This window comes from Oncorhynchus mykiss, chromosome 6, assembly GCF_057628025.1.
Source record: "Oncorhynchus mykiss isolate SJ-2025 chromosome 6, ASM5762802v1, whole genome shotgun sequence".
In the NCBI taxonomy this organism is placed as follows: domain Eukaryota; kingdom Metazoa; phylum Chordata; class Actinopteri; order Salmoniformes; family Salmonidae; genus Oncorhynchus; species Oncorhynchus mykiss.
Window position 1 is genome coordinate 1125151 of NC_143027.1, and position 26304 is coordinate 1151454.

The window sequence follows — 26304 nt, forward strand, 5'->3', positions numbered from 1 at the left end:
AACACTAATATTGTGGTTAGCCTTGATAATAGAATGCTTGTGACCACACTAAATATACTGGGGGAAAAACATTGTGAAGTAGAAATAGAATGAAACAGGCATTCTATTGTTGCTCTATTATAGTGGCCTCTGTAGACATTGATCAACTGCACAAGGATACATGTGTGCAAAAATAATGTTCACTGAGTAAAAAAATAAATATAATCCCACGCACTCACTCACACACGTGTTACTATCAAGTCCAACACAACAAAAACAATATCTGTGGGCTTTACTGCACATTATTACATTGTACACTTTCTGCCTGTGGACATCTGTTCTACAATGTGCCAGCAGAGCATGAGATCCTTTGTTGGCATAATTGGTCTCTTTCAGGCAGAGAGTACACCTGGCATACCCCTTTCCATCCACCGTATTGAAAAAGTGATAGAGGGAAAGCGTGTGGTGTTCCTTTCACTAGTGGTATCCAGCTTAAGCCAGGCCCAGCTCCAGCTACACTTGTTTAACCTCTACCAGATCAGTGGGACCCCCATGGGAAGGTTGAGCTAACGTAATGTGATTAGCATGAGGTTGTAAGTAACAAGAACATTTCCCAGGACATAGACATATCTGATATTGGCAGAAGGGGCTTAAATTGTTGTTAGTCTAACTGCACTGTCTAATTTACAGTAGCTATTACAGTGAAATAACACCATGCTATTGTTTGAGGAGAGTGCACAATTATGAACTTGAAAATGTATTAATACACCAATTACGCACATTTGGGCAGTCGATACAACATTTTGAACAGAAATGCAATGGTTCATTGGATCAGTCTAAAATGTTGCCCATACACTGCTGCCATCTAGTGGCCAAAATCTAAATTGCACATGGGCTGGAATAATACATTATGGCCTCGCTCTTCCATTTCAAAGATGGTATGGGGAAAAAATACAAAAAAATGCATGTTTTTTCTTTGTATTATCTTTTACCAGATCAAATGTGTTATATTCAACTACATTAATTTCACATTTCCACAAACTTCAAAGTGTTTCCTTTGAAATGGTATCAAGAATATGCATATCCTTGCTTCAGGTCCTGAGCTACAGGCAGTTAGAGTTGGGTATGTCATTTTAGGAGGAAATTGGGGGGGAAAGGGGCAGATCCTTAAGAGGTTTTTAAACAAGCAACGCCTCATTTTCACCTAATTCTCTCATACTGAAAATGACCCACATACTGTAGAGGGAAAACATTAGTTCACAGATATAGGTTTGTTGGTGAGCTAACTATAACGAGTTAACATTTCACACAGATTTCCAGCGTGCAGTAAGCAACTAACGAGTTATAACTTGAGCAATGGCAAGGAGTCGTATAATGTTTTTTTTGGGGGTTTTTTGAGGGTGGATCATCTTAATATTGCGGAAAGAATGTTGCTTCCAATGTAATTGTCTGCATCATTTCCAATCCCCCATATTTTGGGGGGTAAATATATATATCCATACACACATGCATATATATACACATACCTATATAGACATACATACTTTTTAAAAATAATATACCTTTATTATTATTCCCCGCAAACCCTTCCCCGATCCCCCAATTGGAGTAAACTAAGAAACACTTCTGCTTCTACCTTCAATCCAGACATCTTATACACACTCTACAGACACAGTCTACTTTACAATAGTTCTCTCTTGTTTGTTCTTAGTCCTTCCTCTATTTCTGATCCATCCAGTTTGTATTCGTAACTGTGATATTTCACAAAAGCTCCGAACCTATATACATTCTACAGATCCCGTATGTTTTACATTGTTTATCTTGTTATTAGTCCCACCCATCAGCTCCACTCAACCCCTCCCATCTATCAACACCATCCAGTCCCACCCTTCAGCTCCACTCAACCCCTCCCATCTATCAACACCATCTAGTCCCACCCTTCAGCTCCACTCAACCCCTCCCATCTATCAACACCATCTAGTCCCACCCATCAGCTCCACTCAACCCCTCCCATCTATCAACACCATCCAGTCCCACCCTTCAGCTCCACTCAACCCCTCCCATCTATCAACACCATCTAGTCCCACCCTTCAGCTCCACTCAACCCCTCCCATCTATCAACACCATCCAGTCCCACCCTTCAGCTCCACTCAACCCCTCCCATCTATCAACACCATCCAGTCCCACCCTTCAGCTCCACTCAACCCCTCCCATCTATCAACACCATCTAGTCCCACCCTTCAGCTCCACTCAACCCCTCCCATCTATCAACACCATCCAGTCCCACCCATCAGCTCCACTCAACCCCTCCCATCTATCAACACCATCCAGTCCCACCCTTCAGCTCCACTCAACCCCTCCCATCTATCAACACCATCTAGTCCCACCCTTCAGCTCCACTCAACCCCTCCCATCTATCAACACCATCCAGTCCCACCCTTCAGCTCCACTCAACCCCTCCCATCTATCAACACCATCCAGTCCCACCCTTCAGCTCCACTCAACCCCTCCCATCTATCAACACCATCCAGTCCCACCCTTCAGCTCCATTCAACCCCTCCCATCTATCAACACCATCCAGTCCCACCCTTCAGCTCCACTCAACCCCTCCCATCTATCAACACCATCCAGTCCCACCCTTCAGCTCCATTCAACCCCTCCCATCTATCAACACCATCCAGTCCCACCCTTCAGCTCCACTCAACCCCTCCCATCTATCAACACCATCCAGTCCCACCCTTCAGCTCCATTCAACCCCTCCCATCTATCAACACCATCCAGTCCCACCCTTCAGCTCCACTCAACCCCTCCCATCTATCAACACCATCCAGTCCCACCCTTCAGCTCCACTCAACCCCTCCCATCTATCAACACCATCCAGTCCCACCCTTCAGCTCCACTCAACCCCTCCCATCTATCAACACCATCCAGTCCCACCCTTCAGCTCCACTCAACCCCTCCCATCTATCAACACCATCCAGTCCCACCCTTCAGCTCCACTCAACCCCTCCCATCTATCAACACCATCCAGTCCCACCCTTCAGCTCCACTCAACCCCTCCCATCTATCAACACCATCCAGTCCCACCCTTCAGCTCCACTCAACCCCTCCCATCTATCAACACCATCCAGTCCCACCCTTCAGCTCCACTCAACCCCTCCCATCTATCAACACCATCCAGTCCCACCCTTCAGCTCCACTCAACCCCTCCCATCTATCAACACCATCCAGTCCCACCCTTCAGCTCCACTCAACCCCTCCCATCTATCAACACCATCCAGTCCCACCCTTCAGCTCCACTCAACCCCTCCCATCTATCAACACCATCCAGTCCCACCCTTCAGCTCCACTCAACCCCTCCCATCTATCAACACCATCCAGTCCCACCCTTCAGCTCCACTCAACCCCTCCCATCTATCAACACCATCCAGTCCCACCCTTCAGCTCCACTCAACCCCTCCCATCTATCAACACCATCCAGTCCCACCCTTCAGCTCCACTCAACCCCTCCCATCTATCAACACCATCCAGTCCCACCCTTCAGCTCCACTCAACCCCTCCCATCTATCAACACCATCCAGTCCCACCCTTCAGCTCCACTCAACCCCTCCCATCTATCAACACCATCCAGTCCCACCCTTCAGCTCCACTCAACCCCTCCCATCTATCAACACCATCCAGTCCCACCCTTCAGCTCCACTCAACCCCTCCCATCTATCAACACCATCCAGTCCCACCCTTCAGCTCCACTCAACCCCTCCCATCTATCAACACCATCCAGTCCCACCCTTCAGCTCCACTCAACCCCTCCCATCTATCAACACCATCCAGTCCCACCCTTCAGCTCCACTCAACCCCTCCCATCTATCAACACCATCCAGTCCCACCCTTCAGCTCCACTCAACCCCTCCCATCTATCAACACCATCCAGTCCCACCCTTCAGCTCCACTCAACCCCTCCCATCTATCAACACCATCCAGTCCCACCCTTCAACTCCACTCAACCCCTCCCATCTATCAACACCATCCAGTCCCACCCTTCAGCTCCACTCAACCCCTCCCATCTATCAACACCATCCAGTCCCACCCTTCAGCTCCACTCAACCCCTCCCATCTCTCAACACCATCCAGTCCCACCCTTCAGCTCCATTCAACCCCTCCCATCTATCAACACCATCCAGTCCCACCCTTCAGCTCCACTCAACCCCTCCCATCTATCAACACCATCCAGTCCCACCCTTCAGCTCCACTCAACCCCTCCCATCTATCAACACCATCCAGTCCCACCCTTCAGCTCCACTCAACCCCTCCCATCTATCAACACCATCCAGTCCCACCCTTCAGCTCCACTCAACCCCTCCCATCTATCAACACCATCCAGTCCCACCCTTCAGCTCCACTCAACCCCTCCCATCTATCAACACCATCCAGTCCCACCCTTCAGCTCCACTCAACCCCTCCCATCTATCAACACCATCCAGTCCCACCCTTCAGCTCCACTCAACCCCTCCCATCTATCAACACCATCCAGTCCCACCCTTCAGCTCCACTCAACCCCTCCCATCTATCAACACCATCCAGTCCCACCCTTCAGCTCCACTCAACCCCTCCCATCTATCAACACCATCCAGTCCCACCCTTCAGCTCCACTCAACCCCTCCCATCTCTCAACACCATCCAGTCCCACCCTTCAGCTCCACTCAACCCCTCCCATCTATCAACACCATCCAGTCCCACCCTTCAGCTCCACTCAACCCCTCCCATCTATCAACACCATCCAGTCCCACCCTTCAGCTCCACTCAACCCCTCCCATCTATCAACACCATCCAGTCCCACCCTTCAGCTCCACTCAACCCCTCCCATCTATCAACACCATCCAGTCCCACCCTTCAGCTCCACTCAACCCCTCCCATCTCTCAACACCATCCAGTCCCACCCTTCAGCTCCACTCAACCCCTCCCATCTCTCAACACCATCCAGTCCCACCCTTCAGCTCCACTCAACCCCTCCCATCTATCAACACCATCCAGTCCCACCCTTCAGCTCCACTCAACCCCTCCCATCTATCAACACCATCCAGTCCCACCCTTCAACTCCACTCAACCCCTCCCATCTATCAACACCATCCAGTCCCACCCTTCAACTCCACTCAACCCCTCCCATCTATCAACACCATCCAGTCCCACCCTTCAGCTCCACTCAACCCCTCCCATCTATCAACACCATCTAGTCCCACCCTTCAACTCCACTCAACCCCTCCCATCTATCAACACCATCCAGTCCCACCCTTCAGCTCCACTCAACCCCTCCCATCTATCAACACCATCCAGTCCCACCCTTCAGCTCCACTCAACCCCTCCCATCTATCAACACCATCCAGTCCCACCCTTCAGCTCCACTCAACCCCTCCCATCTATCAACACCATCCAGTCCCACCCTTCAGCTCCACTCAACCCCTCCCATCTATCAACACCATCCAGTCCCACCCTTCAGCTCCACTCAACCCCTCCCATCTATCAACACCATCCAGTCCCACCCTTCAACTCCACTCAACCCCTCCCATCTATCAACACCATCCAGTCCCACCCTTCAGCTCCACTCAACCCCTCCCATCTATCAACACCATCCAGTCCCACCCTTCAGCTCCATTCAACCCCTCCCATCTATCAACACCATCCAGTCCCACCCTTCAGCTCCACTCAACCCCTCCCATCTATCAACACCATCCAGTCCCACCCTTCAGCTCCACTCAACCCCTCCCATCTATCAACACCATCCAGTCCCACCCTTCAGCTCCACTCAACCCCTCCCATCTATCAACACCATCCAGTCCCACCCTTCAGCTCCACTCAACCCCTCCCATCTATCAACACCATCCAGTCCCACCCTTCAGCTCCACTCAACCCCTCCCATCTATCAACACCATCCAGTCCCACCCTTCAGCTCCACTCAACCCCTCCCATCTATCAACACCATCCAGTCCCACCCTTCAGCTCCACTCAACCCCTCCCATCTATCAACACCATCCAGTCCCACCCTTCAGCTCCACTCAACCCCTCCCATCTATCAACACCATCCAGTCCCACCCTTCAGCTCCACTCAACCCCTCCCATCTATCAACACCATCCAGTCCCACCCTTCAGCTCCACTCAACCCCTCCCATCTATCAACACCATCCAGTCCCACCCTTCAGCTCCACTCAACCCCTCCCATCTATCAACACCATCCAGTCCCACCCTTCAGCTCCACTCAACCCCTCCCATCTATCAACACCATCCAGTCCCACCCTTCAGCTCCACTCAACCCCTCCCATCTATCAACACCATCCAGTCCCACCCTTCAACTCCATTCAACCCCTCCCATCTATCAACACCATCCAGTCCCACCCTTCAACTCCATTCAACCCCTCCCATCTATCAACACCATCCAGTCCCACCCTTCAACTCCATTCAACCCCTCCCATCTATCAACACCATCCAGTCCCACCCTTCAGCTCCATTCAACCCCTCCCATCTATCAACACCATCCAGTCCCACCCTTCAGCTCCACTCAACCCCTCCCATCTATCAACACCATCCAGTCCCACCCTTCAGCTCCACTCAACCCCTCCCATCTATCAACACCATCCAGTCCCACCCTTCAGCTCCACTCAACCCCTCCCATCTATCAACACCATCCAGTCCCACCCTTCAGCTCCACTCAACCCCTCCCATCTATCAACACCATCCAGTCCCACCCTTCAGCTCCACTCAACCCCTCCCATCTATCAACACCATCCAGTCCCACCCTTCAGCTCCACTCAACCCCTCCCATCTATCAACACCATCCAGTCCCACCCTTCAGCTCCACTCAACCCCTCCCATCTATCAACACCATCCAGTCCCACCCTTCAGCTCCACTCAACCCCTCCCATCTATCAACACCATCCAGTCCCACCCTTCAGCTCCACTCAACCCCTCCCATCTATCAACACCATCCAGTCCCACCCTTCAGCTCCACTCAACCCCTCCCATCTATCAACACCATCCAGTCCCACCCTTCAGCTCCACTCAACCCCTCCCATCTATCAACACCATCCAGTCCCACCCTTCAGCTCCATTCAACCCCTCCCATCTATCAACACCATCCAGTCCCACCCTTCAGCTCCACTCAACCCCTCCCATCTATCAACACCATCCAGTCCCACCCTTCAGCTCCACTCAACCCCTCCCATCTATCAACACCATCCAGTCCCACCCTTCAGCTCCACTCAACCCCTCCCATCTATCAACACCATCCAGTCCCACCCTTCAGCTCCACTCAACCCCTCCCATCTATCAACACCATCCAGTCCCACCCTTCAGCTCCACTCAACCCCTCCCATCTATCAACACCATCCAGTCCCACCCTTCAGCTCCACTCAACCCCTCCCATCTATCAACACCATCCAGTCCCACCCTTCAGCTCCACTCAACCCCTCCCATCTATCAACACCATCCAGTCCCACCCTTCAGCTCCACTCAACCCCTCCCATCTATCAACACCATCCAGTCCCACCCTTCAGCTCCACTCAACCCCTCCCATCTATCAACACCATCCAGTCCCACCCTTCAGCTCCACTCAACCCCTCCCATCTATCAACACCATCCAGTCCCACCCTTCAGCTCCACTCAACCCCTCCCATCTATCAACACCATCCAGTCCCACCCTTCAGCTCCACTCAACCCCTCCCATCTATCAACACCATCCAGTCCCACCCTTCAGCTCCACTCAACCCCTCCCATCTATCAACACCATCCAGTCCCACCCTTCAGCTCCACTCAACCCCTCCCATCTATCAACACCATCCAGTCCCACCCTTCAGCTCCACTCAACCCCTCCCATCTCTCAACACCATCCAGTCCCACCCTTCAGCTCCACTCAACCCCTCCCATCTATCAACACCATCCAGTCCCACCCTTCAGCTCCACTCAACCCCTCCCATCTATCAACACCATCCAGTCCCACCCTTCAGCTCCACTCAACCCCTCCCATCTATCAACACCATCCAGTCCCACCCTTCAGCTCCACTCAACCCCTCCCATCTCTCAACACCATCCAGTCCCACCCTTCAGCTCCATTCAACCCCTCCCATCTATCAACACCATCCAGTCCCACCCTTCAGCTCCACTCAACCCCTCCCATCTATCAACACCATCCAGTCCCACCCTTCAGCTCCACTCAACCCCTCCCATCTATCAACACCATCCAGTCCCACCCTTCAGCTCCACTCAACCCCTCCCATCTATCAACACCATCCAGTCCCACCCTTCAGCTCCACTCAACCCCTCCCATCTATCAACACCATCCAGTCCCACCCTTCAGCTCCACTCAACCCCTCCCATCTATCAACACCATCCAGTCCCACCCTTCAGCTCCATTCAACCCCTCCCATCTATCAACACCATCCAGTCCCACCCTTCAGCTCCACTCAACCCCTCCCATCTATCAACACCATCCAGTCCCACCCTTCAGCTCCACTCAACCCCTCCCATCTATCAACACCATCCAGTCCCACCCTTCAGCTCCACTCAACCCCTCCCATCTATCAACACCATCCAGTCCCACCCTTCAGCTCCACTCAACCCCTCCCATCTATCAACACCATCCAGTCCCACCCTTCAGCTCCACTCAACCCCTCCCATCTATCAACACCATCCAGTCCCACCCTTCAGCTCCACTCAACCCCTCCCATCTATCAACACCATCCAGTCCCACCCTTCAGCTCCACTCAACCCCTCCCATCTATCAACACCATCCAGTCCCACCCTTCAACTCCACTCAACCCCTCCCATCTATCAACACCATCCAGTCCCACCCTTCAGCTCCACTCAACCCCTCCCATCTCTCAACACCATCCAGTCCCACCCTTCAGCTCCACTCAACCCCTCCCATCTATCAACACCATCCAGTCCCACCCTTCAGCTCCACTCAACCCCTCCCATCTATCAACACCATCCAGTCCCACCCTTCAGCTCCACTCAACCCCTCCCATCTATCAACACCATCCAGTCCCACCCTTCAGCTCCACTCAACCCCTCCCATCTATCAACACCATCCAGTCCCACCCTTCAGCTCCACTCAACCCCTCCCATCTATCAACACCATCCAGTCCCACCCTTCAGCTCCACTCAACCCCTCCCATCTATCAACACCATCCAGTCCCACCCTTCAGCTCCACTCAACCCCTCCCATCTATCAACACCATCCAGTCCCACCCTTCAGCTCCACTCAACCTCTCCCATCTATCAACACCATCCAGTCCCACCCTTCAGCTCCACTCAACCCCTCCCATCTATCAACACCATCCAGTCCCACCCTTCAGCTCCACTCAACCCCTCCCATCTATCAACACCATCCAGTCCCACCCTTCAGCTCCACTCAACCCCTCCCATCTATCAACACCATCCAGTCCCACCCTTCAGCTCCACTCAACCCCTCCCATCTATCAACACCATCCAGTCCCACCCTTCAGCTCCACTCAACCCCTCCCATCTATCAACACCATCCAGTCCCACCCTTCAGCTCCACTCAACCTCTCCCATCTATCAACACCATCCAGTCCCACCCTTCAGCTCCACTCAACCCCTCCCATCTATCAACACCATCCAGTCCCACCCTTCAGCTCCACTCAACCCCTCCCATCTATCAACACCATCCAGTCCCACCCTTCAGCTCCACTCAACCCCTCCCATCTATCAACACCATCCAGTCCCACCCTTCAGCTCCACTCAACCCCTCCCATCTATCAACACCATCCAGTCCCACCCTTCAGCTCCACTCAACCCCTCCCATCTATCAACACCATCCAGTCCCACCCTTCAGCTCCACTCAACCCCTCCCATCTATCAACACCATCCAGTCCCACCCTTCAGCTCCACTCAACCCCTCCCATCTATCAACACCATCCAGTCCCACCCTTCAACTCCACTCAACCCCTCCCATCTATCAACACCATCCAGTCCCACCCTTCAGCTCCACTCAACCCCTCCCATCTCTCAACACCATCCAGTCCCACCCTTCAGCTCCACTCAACCCCTCCCATCTATCAACACCATCCAGTCCCACCCTTCAGCTCCACTCAACCCCTCCCATCTATCAACACCATCCAGTCCCACCCTTCAGCTCCACTCAACCCCTCCCATCTATCAACACCATCCAGTCCCACCCTTCAGCTCCACTCAACCCCTCCCATCTATCAACACCATCCAGTCCCACCCTTCAGCTCCACTCAACCCCTCCCATCTATCAACACCATCCAGTCCCACCCTTCAGCTCCACTCAACCCCTCCCATCTATCAACACCATCCAGTCCCACCCTTCAGCTCCACTCAACCCCTCCCATCTATCAACACCATCCAGTCCCACCCTTCAGCTCCACTCAACCCCTCCCATCTATCTCTTAACACCATCCAGTCCCTTCAGCTCCATTCAACCCCTCCCATCTATCTCTTTACACCATCCAGTCCCACCCTTCAGCTCCACTCAACCCCTCCCATCTATCAACACCATCCAGTCCCACCCTTCAGCTCCACTCAACCCCTCCCATCTATCAACACCATCCAGTCCCACCCTTCAGCTCCACTCAACCCCTCCCATCTATCAACACCATCCAGTCCCACCCTTCAGCTCCACTCAACCCCTCCCATCTATCAACACCATCCAGTCCCACCCTTCAGCTCCACTCAACCCCTCCCATCTATCAACACCATCCAGTCCCACCCTTCAGCTCCACTCAACCCCTCCCATCTATCAACACCATCCAGTCCCACCCTTCAGCTCCACTCAACCCCTCCCATCTATCAACACCATCCAGTCCCACCCTTCAGCTCCACTCAACCCCTCCCATCTATCAACACCATCCAGTCCCACCCTTCAGCTCCACTCAACCCCTCCCATCTATCAACACCATCCAGTCCCACCCTTCAGCTCCACTCAACCCCTCCCATCTATCAACACCATCCAGTCCCACCCTTCAGCTCCACTCAACCCCTCCCATCTATCAACACCATCCAGTCCCACCCTTCAGCTCCACTCAACCCCTCCCATCTATCAACACCATCCAGTCCCACCCTTCAGCTCCACTCAACCCCTCCCATCTGTCTCTGAACACCATCCAGTCCCACCCTTCAGCTCCACTCAACCCCTCCCATCTATCAACACCATCCAGTCCCACCCTTCAGCTCCACTCAACCCCTCCCATCTATCAACACCATCCAGTCCCACCCTTCAGCTCCACTCAACCCCTCCCATCTATCAACACCATCCAGTCCCACCCTTCAGCTCCACTCAACCCCTCCCATCTATCAACACCATCCAGTCCCACCCTTCAGCTCCACTCAACCCCTCCCATCTATCAACACCATCCAGTCCCACCCTTCAGCTCCACTCAACCCCTCCCATCTATCAACACCATCCAGTCCCACCCTTCAGCTCCACTCAACCCCTCCCATCTATCAACACCATCCAGCCCCTTCAGCTCCACTCAACCCCTCCCATCTATCAACACCATCCAGTCCCACCCTTCAGCTCCACTCAACCCCTCCCATCTATCAACACCATCCAGTCCCACCCTTCAGCTCCATTCAACCCCTCCCATCTATCAACACCATCCAGTCCCACCCTTCAGCTCCACTCAACCCCTCCCATCTATCAACACCATCCAGTCCCACCCTTCAGCTCCACTCAACCCCTCCCATCTATCAACACCATCCAGTCCCACCCTTCAGCTCCACTCAACCCCTCCCATCTATCAACACCATCCAGTCCCACCCTTCAGCTCCACTCAACCCCTCCCATCTATCAACACCATCCAGTCCCACCCTTCAGCTCCACTCAACCCCTCCCATCTATCAACACCATCCAGTCCCACCCTTCAGCTCCACTCAACCCCTCCCATCTATCAACACCATCCAGTCCCACCCTTCAGCTCCACTCAACCCCTCCCATCTATCAACACCATCCAGTCCCACCCTTCAGCTCCACTCAACCCCTCCCATCTATCAACACCATCCAGTCCCACCCTTCAGCTCCACTCAACCCCTCCCATCTATCAACACCATCCAGTCCCACCCTTCAGCTCCACTCAACCCCTCCCATCTATCAACACCATCCAGTCCCACCCTTCAGCTCCACTCAACCCCTCCCATCTATCAACACCATCCAGTCCCACCCTTCAGCTCCACTCAACCCCTCCCATCTATCAACACCATCCAGTCCCACCCTTCAGCTCCACTCAACCCCTCCCATCTATCAACACCATCCAGTCCCACCCTTCAGCTCCACTCAACCCCTCCCATCTATCAACACCATCCAGTCCCACCCTTCAGCTCCACTCAACCCCTCCCATCTATCAACACCATCCAGTCCCACCCTTCAGCTCCACTCAACCCCTCCCATCTATCAACACCATCCAGTCCCACCCTTCAGCTCCACTCAACCCCTCCCATCTATCAACACCATCCAGTCCCACCCTTCAGCTCCACTCAACCCCTCCCATCTATCAACACCATCCAGTCCCACCCTTCAGCTCCACTCAACCCCTCCCATCTATCAACACCATCCAGTCCCACCCTTCAGCTCCACTCAACCCCTCCCATCTATCAACACCATCCAGTCCCACCCTTCAGCTCCACTCAACCCCTCCCATCTATCAACACCATCCAGTCCCACCCTTCAGCTCCACTCAACCCCTCCCATCTATCAACACCATCCAGTCCCACCCTTCAGCTCCACTCAACCCCTCCCATCTATCAACACCATCCAGTCCCACCCTTCAGCTCCACTCAACCCCTCCCATCTATCAACACCATCCAGTCCCACCCTTCAGCTCCACTCAACCCCTCCCATCTATCAACACCATCCAGTCCCACCCTTCAGCTCCACTCAACCCCTCCCATCTATCAACACCATCCAGTCCCACCCTTCAGCTCCACTCAACCCCTCCCATCTATCAACACCATCCAGTCCCACCCTTCAGCTCCACTCAACCCCTCCCATCTATCAACACCATCCAGTCCCACCCTTCAGCTCCACTCAACCCCTCCCATCTATCAACACCATCCAGTCCCACCCTTCAGCTCCACTCAACCCCTCCCATCTATCAACACCATCCAGTCCCACCCTTCAGCTCCACTCAACCCCTCCCATCTATCAACACCATCCAGTCCCACCCTTCAGCTCCACTCAACCCCTCCCATCTATCAACACCATCCAGTCCCACCCTTCAGCTCCACTCAACCCCTCCCATCTATCAACACCATCCAGTCCCACCCTTCAGCTCCACTCAACCCCTCCCATCTATCAACACCATCCAGTCCCACCCTTCAGCTCCACTCAACCCCTCCCATCTATCAACACCATCCAGTCCCACCCTTCAGCTCCACTCAACCCCTCCCATCTGTCTCTCAACATCATCCAGTCCCACCCTTCAGCTCCACTCAACCCCTCCCATCTGTCTCTCAACATCATCCAGTCCCACCCTTCAGCTCCATTCAACCCCTCCCATCTATCAACACCATCCAGTCCCACCCTTCAGCTCCACTCAACCCCTCCCATCTATCAACACCATCCAGTCCCACCCTTCAGCTCCACTCAACCCCTCCCATCTATCAACACCATCCAGTCCCACCCTTCAGCTCCACTCAACCCCTCCCATCTATCAACACCATCCAGTCCCACCCTTCAGCTCCACTCAACCCCTCCCATCTATCAACACCATCCAGTCCCACCCTTCAGCTCCACTCAACCCCTCCCATCTATCAACACCATCCAGTCCCACCCTTCAGCTCCACTCAACCCCTCCCATCTATCAACACCATCCAGTCCCACCCTTCAGCTCCACTCAACCCCTCCCATCTATCAACACCATCCAGTCCCACCCTTCAGCTCCACTCAACCCCTCCCATCTATCAACACCATCCAGTCCCACCCTTCAGCTCCACTCAACCCCTCCCATCTATCAACACCATCCAGTCCCACCCTTCAGCTCCACTCAACCCCTCCCATCTATCAACACCATCCAGTCCCACCCTTCAGCTCCACTCAACCCCTCCCATCTATCAACACCATCCAGTCCCACCCTTCAGCTCCACTCAACCCCTCCCATCTATCAACACCATCCAGTCCCACCCTTCAGCTCCACTCAACCCCTCCCATCTATCAACACCATCCAGTCCCACCCTTCAGCTCCACTCAACCCCTCCCATCTATCAACACCATCCAGTCCCACCCTTCAGCTCCACTCAACCCCTCCCATCTATCAACACCATCCAGTCCCACCCTTCAGCTCCACTCAACCCCTCCCATCTATCAACACCATCCAGTCCCACCCTTCAGCTCCACTCAACCCCTCCCATCTATCAACACCATCCAGTCCCACCCTTCAGCTCCACTCAACCCCTCCCATCTATCAACACCATCCAGTCCCACCCTTCAGCTCCACTCAACCCCTCCCATCTATCAACACCATCCAGTCCCACCCTTCAGCTCCACTCAACCCCTCCCATCTATCAACACCATCCAGTCCCACCCTTCAGCTCCACTCAACCCCTCCCATCTATCAACACCATCCAGTCCCACCCTTCAGCTCCACTCAACCCCTCCCATCTATCAACACCATCCAGTCCCACCCTTCAGCTCCACTCAACCCCTCCCATCTATCAACACCATCCAGTCCCACCCTTCAGCTCCACTCAACCCCTCCCATCTGTCTCTCAACATCATCCAGTCCCACCCTTCAGCTCCACTCAACCCCTCCCATCTGTCTCTCAACATCATCCAGTCCCACCCTTCAGCTCCATTCAACCCCTCCCATCTATCAACACCATCCAGTCCCACCCTTCAGCTCCACTCAACCCCTCCCATCTATCAACACCATCCAGTCCCACCCTTCAGCTCCACTCAACCCCTCCCATCTATCAACACCATCCAGTCCCACCCTTCAGCTCCACTCAACCCCTCCCATCTATCAACACCATCCAGTCCCACCCTTCAGCTCCACTCAACCCCTCCCATCTATCAACACCATCCAGTCCCACCCTTCAGCTCCACTCAACCCCTCCCATCTATCAACACCATCCAGTCCCACCCTTCAGCTCCACTCAACCCCTCCCATCTATCAACACCATCCAGTCCCACCCTTCAGCTCCACTCAACCCCTCCCATCTATCAACACCATCCAGTCCCACCCTTCAGCTCCACTCAACCCCTCCCATCTATCAACACCATCCAGTCCCACCCTTCAGCTCCACTCAACCCCTCCCATCTATCAACACCATCCAGTCCCACCCTTCAGCTCCACTCAACCCCTCCCATCTATCAACACCATCCAGTCCCACCCTTCAGCTCCACTCAACCCCTCCCATCTATCAACACCATCCAGTCCCACCCTTCAGCTCCACTCAACCCCTCCCATCTATCTCTCAACACCATCCAGTCCCACCCTTCAGCTCCACTCAACCCCTCCCATCTATCTCTCAACACCATCCAGTCCCACCCTTCAGCTCCACTCAACCCCTCCCATCTATCTCTCAACACCATCCAGTCCCACCCTTCAGCTCCATTCAACCCCTCCCATCTATCTCTCAACACCATCCAGTCCCACCCTTCAGCTCCACTCAACCCCTCCCATCTATCTCTCAACACCATCCAGTCCCACCCTTCAGCTCCATTCAACCCCTCCCATCTATCTCTCAACACCATCCAGTCCCACCCTTCAGCTCCACTCAACCCCTCCCATCTGTCTCTCAACATCATCCAGTCCCTTCAGCTCCACTCAACCCCTCCCATCTGTCTCTCAACATCATCCATTTCGGATTTCTACATATATTTTTCAACTGTGCTGTGATGCTTCACAAAATAATTGAACCTTCCTATTCTCATAGCTTCTACAGATTATTTTTAATTTACAAACATTTTTGCTAAAATAATTATTTATTATTGATTGATTGACTATAGCTTTTCAAATCACCCAGTATTGCTATCTGTAATGTTAGTTCTAGGCAAATGTTGCAATTCTTCAGCCATTCCTTGACCTGTGACCAAAAACGAGCTCCATATGGACAATACCAAAATAAATGATCTAATGACTCTGCCTCCTCACAGCAGAATCTGCAGAGCTGGGAAGATTGTATCCCCCATATATATAACATTCTATTGGATCCTCACAGCAGAATCTGCAGAGCTGGGAAGATTCTATCCCCCATATATATAACATTCTATTGGATCCTCACAGCAGAATCTGCAGAGCTGGGAAGATTGTATCCCCCATATATTTAACATTCTATTAGTTGCAAGAATTGTGTATAGTAATATAAATGGAAAAAGTTGAAGTTTTGAATCTGGCGTTGTTTTGTGTATCAATTCATAAACCATGTGCCATGGAATGGGTACATCAAAAATCTCTTCCCAACTGTTTTGCAATTTATATGGCACAGCTGTCAGTTTTTGGTCCTTAAATGAAATTGGTTTGTTTTTATTTATCACACTTTTCTTTAACCATTTATGTTCTTTAAAACAGGGCCGACATACAAGTTCCTTACTTTTATCCCCTTCTACTTGCCTCTTCCATTTCTGTGGTAACGCTGCAATTAGTTGGTTGTAATTTTGGGTAGAGCAGACATTTCCATATGTCTGTGTTAGCTGCATGTGTGACAAAACTCCATCAGTCCTATTTATGATATCATTCACTCAAATTATATATTTTTTAAACATTTATTCAATAAAGTTTTTTTAATCAATTAGTATATTTGAATTTAACCACAATATTTGTTGTATTATTTGTTCTGTGTTTTCAGGTGGATTAAACTGACATTGTAACCAGCTTTCTAAGGCTTGTTTAAAAAAATAACGATATTTTGGAGATGATTTCCTTTTCAAACAACTGAAAGTGAGCAGGTTTAATCTGAATAAAGGGAAAAAGGCCATTCCTGAACATAGGATGAGACATTCCTACCAATTGACTAGAGAACCAGTTTGGATTTAAGTATAACTTTTGACTGATGCCTTTAGTGAGAGGTCTAATGCTTTAATATTTAATCATTTCTGCCCTCCGAATTCATATTCATTATATAAATAGGCCCTTTTCATTTTATCTGGTTTGCCGTTCCAAATCAAATTGAATATTTTTTATTCATGTAATTTAAAAAGCAGGTCACTGCAGGTGTAGGCAAAACCATAAGCAAATAGGTAAACTGTGATATGACTAAGGAGTTAATCAGGGTGATTTTTCCACAAATAGACAGGTATTTTCCTTTCCATGGTAGCAAGATCTTATCTGTTTTTGCTAACTTTCTATAAAAATGGAGTGAGATCATTTCTTTCCTTTGGGATTTGTATACCAAGTATGTCCACATCTCCGTCAGACCATTTAATTGGTAAACTACATGGTAATGTAAAATGTGCATTTTTTAGTGATCCAATACGTAATATGGTACATTTATCATAATTTGGTTTTAATCCAGAGAGGATAGCAAAAGTATCTAGATCCTCTAGTCATATAATGTTACCAGTTAATACTATAGCAAATTGGTTAGGTTACTAACGTTAGCTCATCTGACCTTATTAGCAAGCCAATTTTCACACCATAAACTCATGTATTTCATCAGATAAATTGGCTAATGTGGCTCAACATTTCCCTGGCTAGCTAACGTTAAAAATCGACCCAGCTAGCAAGATACTAAACAATGCTAACAATACTTGGTCCACCACACTTTCTTGGATTCAAAATGGCAAAATTCACCGAAAGGTGACTAGTTTGCATCCCTGTTAGATCGCTAAACAGAAGTTCAGTTAAAAATATATATAAAATGTGCAGCATCCAACCTGTCCCCTCAAAGTATTCAGACCCCGTGACTTTTTCCAAATTGTTACAGCCTTATTCTAAAATTGATATAAAGTGTTTTCCCCCCGATCAATCTACACCCCATAATGACAAAGCAAAAACTGTTTTTTAGAAATGTTTGCTAATTTCTCAAATTAAAAAACAGAAATGTCACATTTATATAAGTAGGGTTGTGAGGTCCTGAGCAGTCCTGAGCAAGTTTTCAGCAAGGATTTCTCTGTACTTTGCACCATTACCTCAATCCTGACTAGTCTCCCAGTCCCTGCGGCTGAAAAACATCCCCACAGCATGATGCTGCCACCACCATGCTTCACCGTAGGGATGGTGCCAGGTTTCCACCAGATGTGACACTTGGCTTTCAGGCCAAAGAATTCTATCTTGATTTCATCAGACCAGCGAATCTTGTTTCTCATCGTGTGCGAGTTTGGGTGCCTTTTGGCAAACCCCAAGCGGGCTGTCATCTTTTACTGAGGAATGGTTTCCGTATGGCCACTCTACCATAAAGGCCTGATTGGTGGAGTGCTGAAGAGTGATGGTTGTCCTTCGGGAAGGTTCTCCCATCTCCAGAGGAGCTGCCGAGCTCGGTCAGACCATCCAGCTACATCTAGCCTGTATCAAAACACCAATTACACTACCAGTCAACAGTTTTAGAACACCTACTCATTCAAGGGTTTTTATTTTTACTATTTTCTACATTGTAGAATAATAGTGAAGACATCAAAACTATGAAATAACACATATGGAATCATGTAGTAACCAAAAATAAGTGTTAAACAAATCCAAATAAATTTTTAGATTATTTCAGTCTTGAAGGAGTTCCCACATATGCTGAGCACTTGTTTAGCTGCTTTTCCTTCACTCCACGGTCCAACTCAACCTAATCCATCTCAATTCAAATGAAATTTTATTTGTCACATACACGTGTTTAGCAGATGTTATTGCGGGTGTTGCGTAATGCTTGTTTCTCTAGCTCCAAAAGTGCAGTAATATCTAACAAGTGATATCTAACAATTTCACAACAATACTGCCCAAGAACACAGCGGCCTCCATCATTCTTACACGGATGTTTGGAACCACCAAGACTCTTCCTAGAGCTGGTTGCCTAGCCAAACTGAGCAACCGAGTCACTCTGACAGAGCTGGATTGGATTACCTTCCAAAAGGACAACCATCTCTGCAACACCAATCGGGCCTTTATGGTAGAGTGGCCAGACGGAAGTCACTCCTCAGTAAAAAGGCGCAACAGCCCACTTGTAGTTTACCTAAAAGGATTCAAACCATGAGAAACAAGATTGACCTCTCTGGCCTGATTGCCAAGTGTCACATCTGGAAGAAACCTGGCAACATCCCTACGGTGAAGCATGGGTGGCAGCATCATGCTGTGGGGATGTTTTTCAGTGACAGGAACTGGGAGACTAGTCAGGATCAAGGTAATGGTGCAAAGTACAGAGAAATCCTTGCTGAAAACATGCTCAAGACTGCTCAGGACCTCACAACCCTAAAAACACGGCCAAGACAACGCAGGACTGGCTCCAGGACAAGTCTCTGAATGTCCTTCAACGGGCCAACCAGAGCCCGGACTTGAAACCGATCGAACATCTCTGGAGAGACCTGAAAATAGCTGTGCAGCGATGCTCCCCATCCAACCTGACAGAGCTTGAGAGGATCTGCAGAGAAGAATGGGAGAAACTCCCCAAATACAGGTATTCCAAGCTGTAGCGTCACACCCAAGAAGACACGGCTGTAATCGATGCCAAAGGTGCGTCAACAAAGTACTAAGTAAAAGGGTCTGAATACTTATGTAAATGTCATATTTCTACAAACCTGTTTTTGCTTTGTCATTATGGGGTAGTGTGTGTATATCGATTAGGGGGAAAACCAAAATGTAATCAATTTTAGAATAAGGCTGTAACGTAACAAAATGTGGAAAAAGTCAAGGGGTCTGAATACTTTCCGAATGCACTGTATCGACACTGGACAAAAATACACTGCTCAAAAAAATAAAGGGAACACTAAAATAACACATCCTAGATCTGAATGAATGAAATACTTAAATACTTTTTTCTTTACATAGTTGAATGTGCTGATAACAAAATCACACAAAAATGATCAACGGAAATCAAATTTATCAACCCATGGAAGTCTGGATTTGGAGTCACACTCAAAATTAAAGTGGAAAACCACACTACAGGCTGATCCAACTTTGATGTCCTTAAAACAAGTCAAAATGAGGCTCAGACGTGCCTCCACGTGCCTGTATGACCTCCCTACAACGCCTGGGCATGCTCCTAATGAGGTGGCGGATGGTCTTCTGAGGGATCTCCTCCCAGACCTGGACTAAAGCATCCGCCACCTCCTGGACAGTCTGTGGTGCAACGTGACATTGGTGGATGGAGCGAGACATGATGTCCCAGATGTGCTCAATTGGATTCAGGTCTGGGGAACAGGCGGGCCAGTCCATAGCATCAATGCCTTCCTCTTGCAGGAACTGCTGACACACTCCAGCCATATGAGGTCTAGCATTGTCTTGCATTAGGAGGAACCCAGGGCCAACAGCACCAGCATATGGTCTCACAAGGGGTCTGAGGATCTCATCTCGGTACCTAATGGCAGTCAGGCTACCTCTGGCGAGCACATGGAGGGCTGTGCGGCCCCCCAAAGAAATGCCACCCCACACCATGACTGACCCACCGCCAAACCGGTCATGCTGGAGGATGTTGCAGGAAGCAGAACGTTCTCCACGGCGTCTCCAAACTCTGTCACGTCTGTCACATGTGCTCAGTGTGAACCTGCTTTCATCTGTGAAGAGCACAGGGCACCAGTGGCGAATTTGCCAATCTTGGTGTTCTCTGGTAAATGCCAAACGTCCTGCACGGTGTTGGGCTGTAAGCACAACCCCCACCTGTGGACGTCGGGCCCTCATACCACCCTCATGGAGTCTGTTTCTGACCGTTTGAGCAGACACATGCACATTTGTGGCCTGCTGGAGGTCATTTTGCAGGGCTCTGGCAGTGCTCCTCCTGCTCCTCCTTGCACAAAGGCGGAGGTAGCGGTCCTGCTGCTGGGTTGTTGCCCTCCTACGGCCTCCTCCACGTCTCCTGATGTACTGGCCTGTCTCCTGGTAGCGCCTCCATGCTCTGGACTCTACGCTGACAGACACAGCAAACCTTCTTGCCACAGGTTGCATTGATGTGCCATCCTGGATGAGCTGCACTACCTGAGCCACTTGTGTGGGTTGGAGACTCCGTCTCATGCTACCACTAGAGTGAAAGCATCGCCAGCATTCAAAAGTGACCAAAACATCAGCCAGGAAGCATAGGAACTGAGAAGTGGTCTGTGGTCACCACCTGCAGAACCACTCCTTTATTGAGGGTGTCTTGCTAAATGCCTATAATTTCCAACTGTTGTCTATTCCATTTGCACAACAGCATGTGAAATTTATTGTCAATCAGTGTTGCTTCCTAAGTGGACAGTTTGATTTCACAGAAGTGTGATTGACTTGGAGTTACATTGTGTTGTTGATGTGTTCCCTTTATTTTTTTGAGCAGTGTATAAACACAGCATGTAAAGTGTTGGTCCCATGTTTTCAGAAATGCTACCATGCTTTTCAATTTTTTGGAGAAATTTGTTAACATCCCTGTTAGTGAGCATTTCTCCTTCGCCAACATAATCCATCTACCTGACAGGTGTGACATTTCAAGAAGCTGATTAAACAGCATGATCATTACACAGGTGCAACTTGTGCTGGGGACAATAAAAGGGCGGTAAAATGTCCAGTTTTGTCACAGCACAATGCCACAGATGTCTCAAGTTGCAGGAGCGTGCAATTGGCTGACTGCAGGAACATTTGCCAGAGAATTTAAATGTTAATTGCTCTACCATAAGCCACCTCCAACGTCATTTAAAGAATTTGGCAGAACATCCAAAAGCCTCAACCACAGAACACGTGTAACCACACCAGCCCAGGACCTCCACATTCAGCTTCTTCACCTGCGGGATTGTCTGAGACCAGCCACAAAGACAGCTGACGAAAATGTGGGTTTGCACAACCAAATCATTTCTGCAGTCTCAGGGAAGCTCATCTGCGTGCTCGTCGTCAGGGTCTTGACCTGACTGCAGTTTGGAGACGTAACCAACTTCAGTGGGCAAATGTTAAATGTTTTTCGACCTGTCCCCAAATTAATATAGTTGGTTCAAAGTTGGCTTTGATATTTCTAACTCCATGTCCTGATCGTGTCTGGTGTGGGTGGACAAAATCAACACGCGTGTGATGGCGCACCTTGTCAGCATGTTAGAATATTTTTTAGGACATAGGACTAGACAACGACATTAATGCATGCAAATGGTTAAATAGCGAGAACCATTCAAAACATTGTAGTTTGGCTGATTATTGAGTTAGTCTGTTGTATATCAGTTTACCTGCTGCGCAAATGTCTCTCTTCTCTGGCAACGGCCCACTGACACACCCGCCTGTGATGCACACACCATGACTTGAGGGATTCTCATTAATTACCATAAATGTGCTATACCTGGGCAATAACTCACAGCAAACGTGGCCCGCGTTGATCTCAACAACGCCTTTGAGGCTGCAATGTAATCTGATCAGCCATTCAGGAATGGACCTCAGCTGCTCTGTAATTATTATCCACAACATGTGTTGTTCCCTTACATTATACACATCAGGTATGCAAACAACCAGCATAGACAGCAAGCTAGCTAACATGACTACCTAGCTAACCAGCTACATCACAACACCAACTACTGACATGGTGACACAGAATTAGCTGACCAGAGGTGTTCATTTGACTCTAGGAGGTAACCTAGCCACCTATAGCCTCTAGGAGGTAACCTAGCCACCTATAGCCTCTAGGAGGTAACCTAGCCACCTATAGCCTCTAGGAGGTAACCTAGCCACCTATAGCCTCTAGGAGGTAACCTAGCCACCTATAGACTCTAGGAGGTAACCTAGCCACCTATAGCCTCTAGGAGGTAACCTAGCCACCTATAGCCTCTAGGAGGTAACCTAGCCACCTATAGCCTCTAGGAGGTAACCTAGCCACCTATAGACTCTAGGGGGTAACCTAGCCACCTAGACTCTAACTATAGACCCAAATTATTACATTTATTGAAACTCACTTTTCGTTTTGTTGGACATTCTTTCGATATTGAACTCATATTGAACAGGAGTGGGAGATGACAGTCCAGTCTTTGCAAATCGGATGTTGGCCGAACTGAGCGCCTCTTTAAAATAAATGACCGACGTCGGAGAGAAAGACTCATCCGGTGCGCCAGCAACATGTCCGTTTTTAGCTTGAATATGTACTATGTCAGAGTCCCCCGTGGCGTCCAAACTTTGTGAAAGTTGTGGATCCTGAAAAGGGTACGATGATATCGACAGACTCCCCTCGGCCATCTTCACCTCAAACTCATATGACTCGTCTCCAAAATAAATCAGTGCAAAATCAATATTGTAGCAAACTACTAGCGCATGACGGATATACACTTCGTTCGTTCACTTCTTTCTTACACCTAAGATTTAATAGATCATTTATTTTTCTGCAACTTGCTGTTTTTCTGTATAATTTTGCAGTCCAGTCTCCACAAAACCCGTATCTAGTGAACTTCAAAGAATCGCAGTGCAGCCTATGACGTACACAAAACGTGACGCATAGCTGTCGTAAAGAAACCTTCTCATTGCCGAAACATTTTACACCAATGAAATGCATTAAAACACAACTTTATTACGACGGTTTTTTGTGTTTGTGAAATTGTAAAAAACTATTTAAAAAAGGAGGCCTGCATAATGCAGAGAATATATACATATAAATTGCATATATGAGCCGATCAGAGTACACAGTAGACAGGATACTTATTTATGTAATAACATTACTTATATTATATAATTCAATTAAAAACTTGCGTTATTCATTTAAAAATGTCAATCCAATAACATTTGATGCTGCCGAGATTGTATTTCATAGTTTGATATTTTAGCGCCCTCTGCTGACAAGCAGCACTCAGTAGGCCTTCATGGTTGCTTTTACACCATTAGTTTACATGGGCAGCCCAAATCTGATATTTGTTTCACAAATTGGTCTTTTAAACAATCAGATCAGCTTTGAAAAAAGCGCTGCTGTGAAAAGATCTGATGTGATTGGTCGAAAGACCAATTAGTAGAAAAAACATCAGAATTGGGCTGCCTGTGGAAATGCAGCCATGAGTCCCAAGGTCTCGTCTATAGGGGAGAATCTCAATTAGTTTTGCTCGACTCCTCACGTCCTCCTCCGTTGTGGAAACAAATGTGCTTGTATGAAATGAGACTCTCATTAGGTAAATTACGTTGACATGGGTGGAATTCGCCTACTAACGAATTGACACTCTTCACCCATTCGACCACTTTCATGACTTATGGGGCGAACAGAAGACAATCAACAAACGGACATGCACTCAACACATCACTCACAGGAAGGCCCTCAGCCACCTGTTCTCCCAGTACCACTCAACACATCACTCACAGGAAGGCCCTCAGCCACCTGTTCTCCCAGTACCACTCAACACATCACTCACAGGAAGGCCCTCAGCCACCTGTTCTCCCAGTACCACTCAACACATCACTCACAGGAAGGCCCTCAGCCACCTGTTCTCCCAGTACCACTCAACACATCACTCACAGGAAGGCCCTCAGCCACCTGTTCTCCCAGTACCACTCAACACATCACTCACAGGAAGGCCCTCAGCCACCTGTTCTCCCAGTACCACTCAACACATCACTCACAGGAAGGCCCTCAGCCACCTGTTCTCCCAGTACCACTCAACACACCACTCACAGGAAGGCCCTCAGCCACCTGTTCTCCCAGTACCACTCAACACATCACTCACAGGAATGCCCTCAGCCACCTGTTCTCCCAGTACCACTCAACACATCACTCACAGGAAGGCCCTCAGCCACCTGTTCTCCCAGTACCACTCAACACATCACTCACAGGAAGGCCCTCAGCCACCTGTTCTCCCAGTACCACTCAACACATCACTCACAGGAAGGCCCTCAGCCACCTGTTCTCCCAGTACCACTCAACACATCACTCACAGGAAGGCCCTCAGCCACCTGTTCTCCCAGTACCACTCAACACATCACTCACAGGAAGGCCCTCAGCCACCTGTTCTCCCAGTACCACTCAACACATCACTCACAGGAAGGCCCTCAGCCACCTTTGTGCATGACTCAAGTGATTTTTCCAACAATTGTTTAAACACAGATTATTTTACTTATAATTCACTGTATCACAATTCCAGTGGGTCAGAAGTTTACATACACTAAGTTGACTGTGCCTTTAAACAGCTTGGAAAATTACAGAAAATTATGTCATGGCTTTAGAAGCTTCTGATAGGCTAATTGACATCATTTGAGTCAATTGGAGGTGTACCTGTGGATGTCTTTCAAGGCCTACCTTCAAACTCAGTGCCTCTTTGCTTGACATCATGGGAAAATCAAAAGAAATAAGCCAAGAAAATTCTAGACTTCCACAAGTCTGGTTCATCCTTGGGAGCAATTTCCAAACACCTGAAGGTACCACGTTTATCTGTACAAACAATAGTGCGCAAGTATAAACACCATGGGACCACCCAGCCGTCATACCGCTCAGGACGTAGATGCGTTCTGTCTCCTAGAGATGAACGTACTTTGGTGTGAAAAGTACAAATCAATCCTAGAACAACAACAAAGGACCTTGTGAAGATGCTGGAGGAAACAGGTACAAAAGTATCTATATCCACAGTAAAATGAGTCCTATATCGACACAACCTGAATGGCCGCTCAGCAAGGAAGAAGCCACTGATCCGAAACCACCATAAAAAAGCCAGACTACGGTTTGCAACTGCACATGGGGACAAAGATCGTACATTGTGGAGAAATGTCCTCTGGTCTGATGAAACAAAAATAGATCTGTTTGGCCATAATGACCATCGCACAAACAACCACAATACCTGTGACTTTGACCACATTCATTCTTCTACCTGTATGTTTGTTTTCCAATTTAGTCGCAGACAGCACAAAATGTACCCTGCACAAAATGGCCCATTTTCTCTGTGACCACCATACTGTTCAGACAACCATAGACCCTGCCTATGTCTTAAGTACTGGTAGACAACCATAGACCCTGCCTATGTCTTAAGTACTGGTAGACAAACATAGACCCGTCCTAGGTACTGGTAGATCTGAGACCCTTCCTAGGTCCTACATAGTGGTAGATCTGAGAGAATAATAAGCATTATGGCAGAACCTTGTATATTTGAGTTTTTCTTATACCTGTCCAATCCTCTCAGATCTACACAAGTAGGCCCACCTAGGAGCTGTTTCTGGACAGGGTCATACATCTATTGATGGGTTGAAGTGGAAATAGTTTTTCCTCTGAGCTCTGTAAGAAAAAAGATCAATGCCCAATCAAAATCAAATGTTATTTGTCACA

The 26304-nt window shown here is 49.3% G+C and overlaps 1 protein-coding gene across 4 annotated transcripts in view; it reads right to left on the bottom strand.

Annotated features, from left to right (window-relative positions):
* LOC110525138 (protein RUFY3) overlaps window positions 1–23518 on the bottom strand; it is a 96976-nt gene extending 73458 nt beyond the window's left edge. The window contains exon 1 of one of the 4 annotated variants that reach the window (XM_090236828.1): window positions 22976–23509. In XM_090236828.1, coding sequence (XP_090092954.1) covers window positions 22976–23252 — 277 coding nt within the window. In that variant the 5' untranslated portion in view covers window positions 23253–23509. Of the gene's footprint in view, window positions 1–22975 lie in introns of all 4 variants that reach the window. The other 3 variants (XM_090236830.1, XM_090236835.1, XM_090236832.1) reach the window with 3 other exon arrangements.
* Window positions 23519–26304: the final 2786 nt, after the last annotated feature.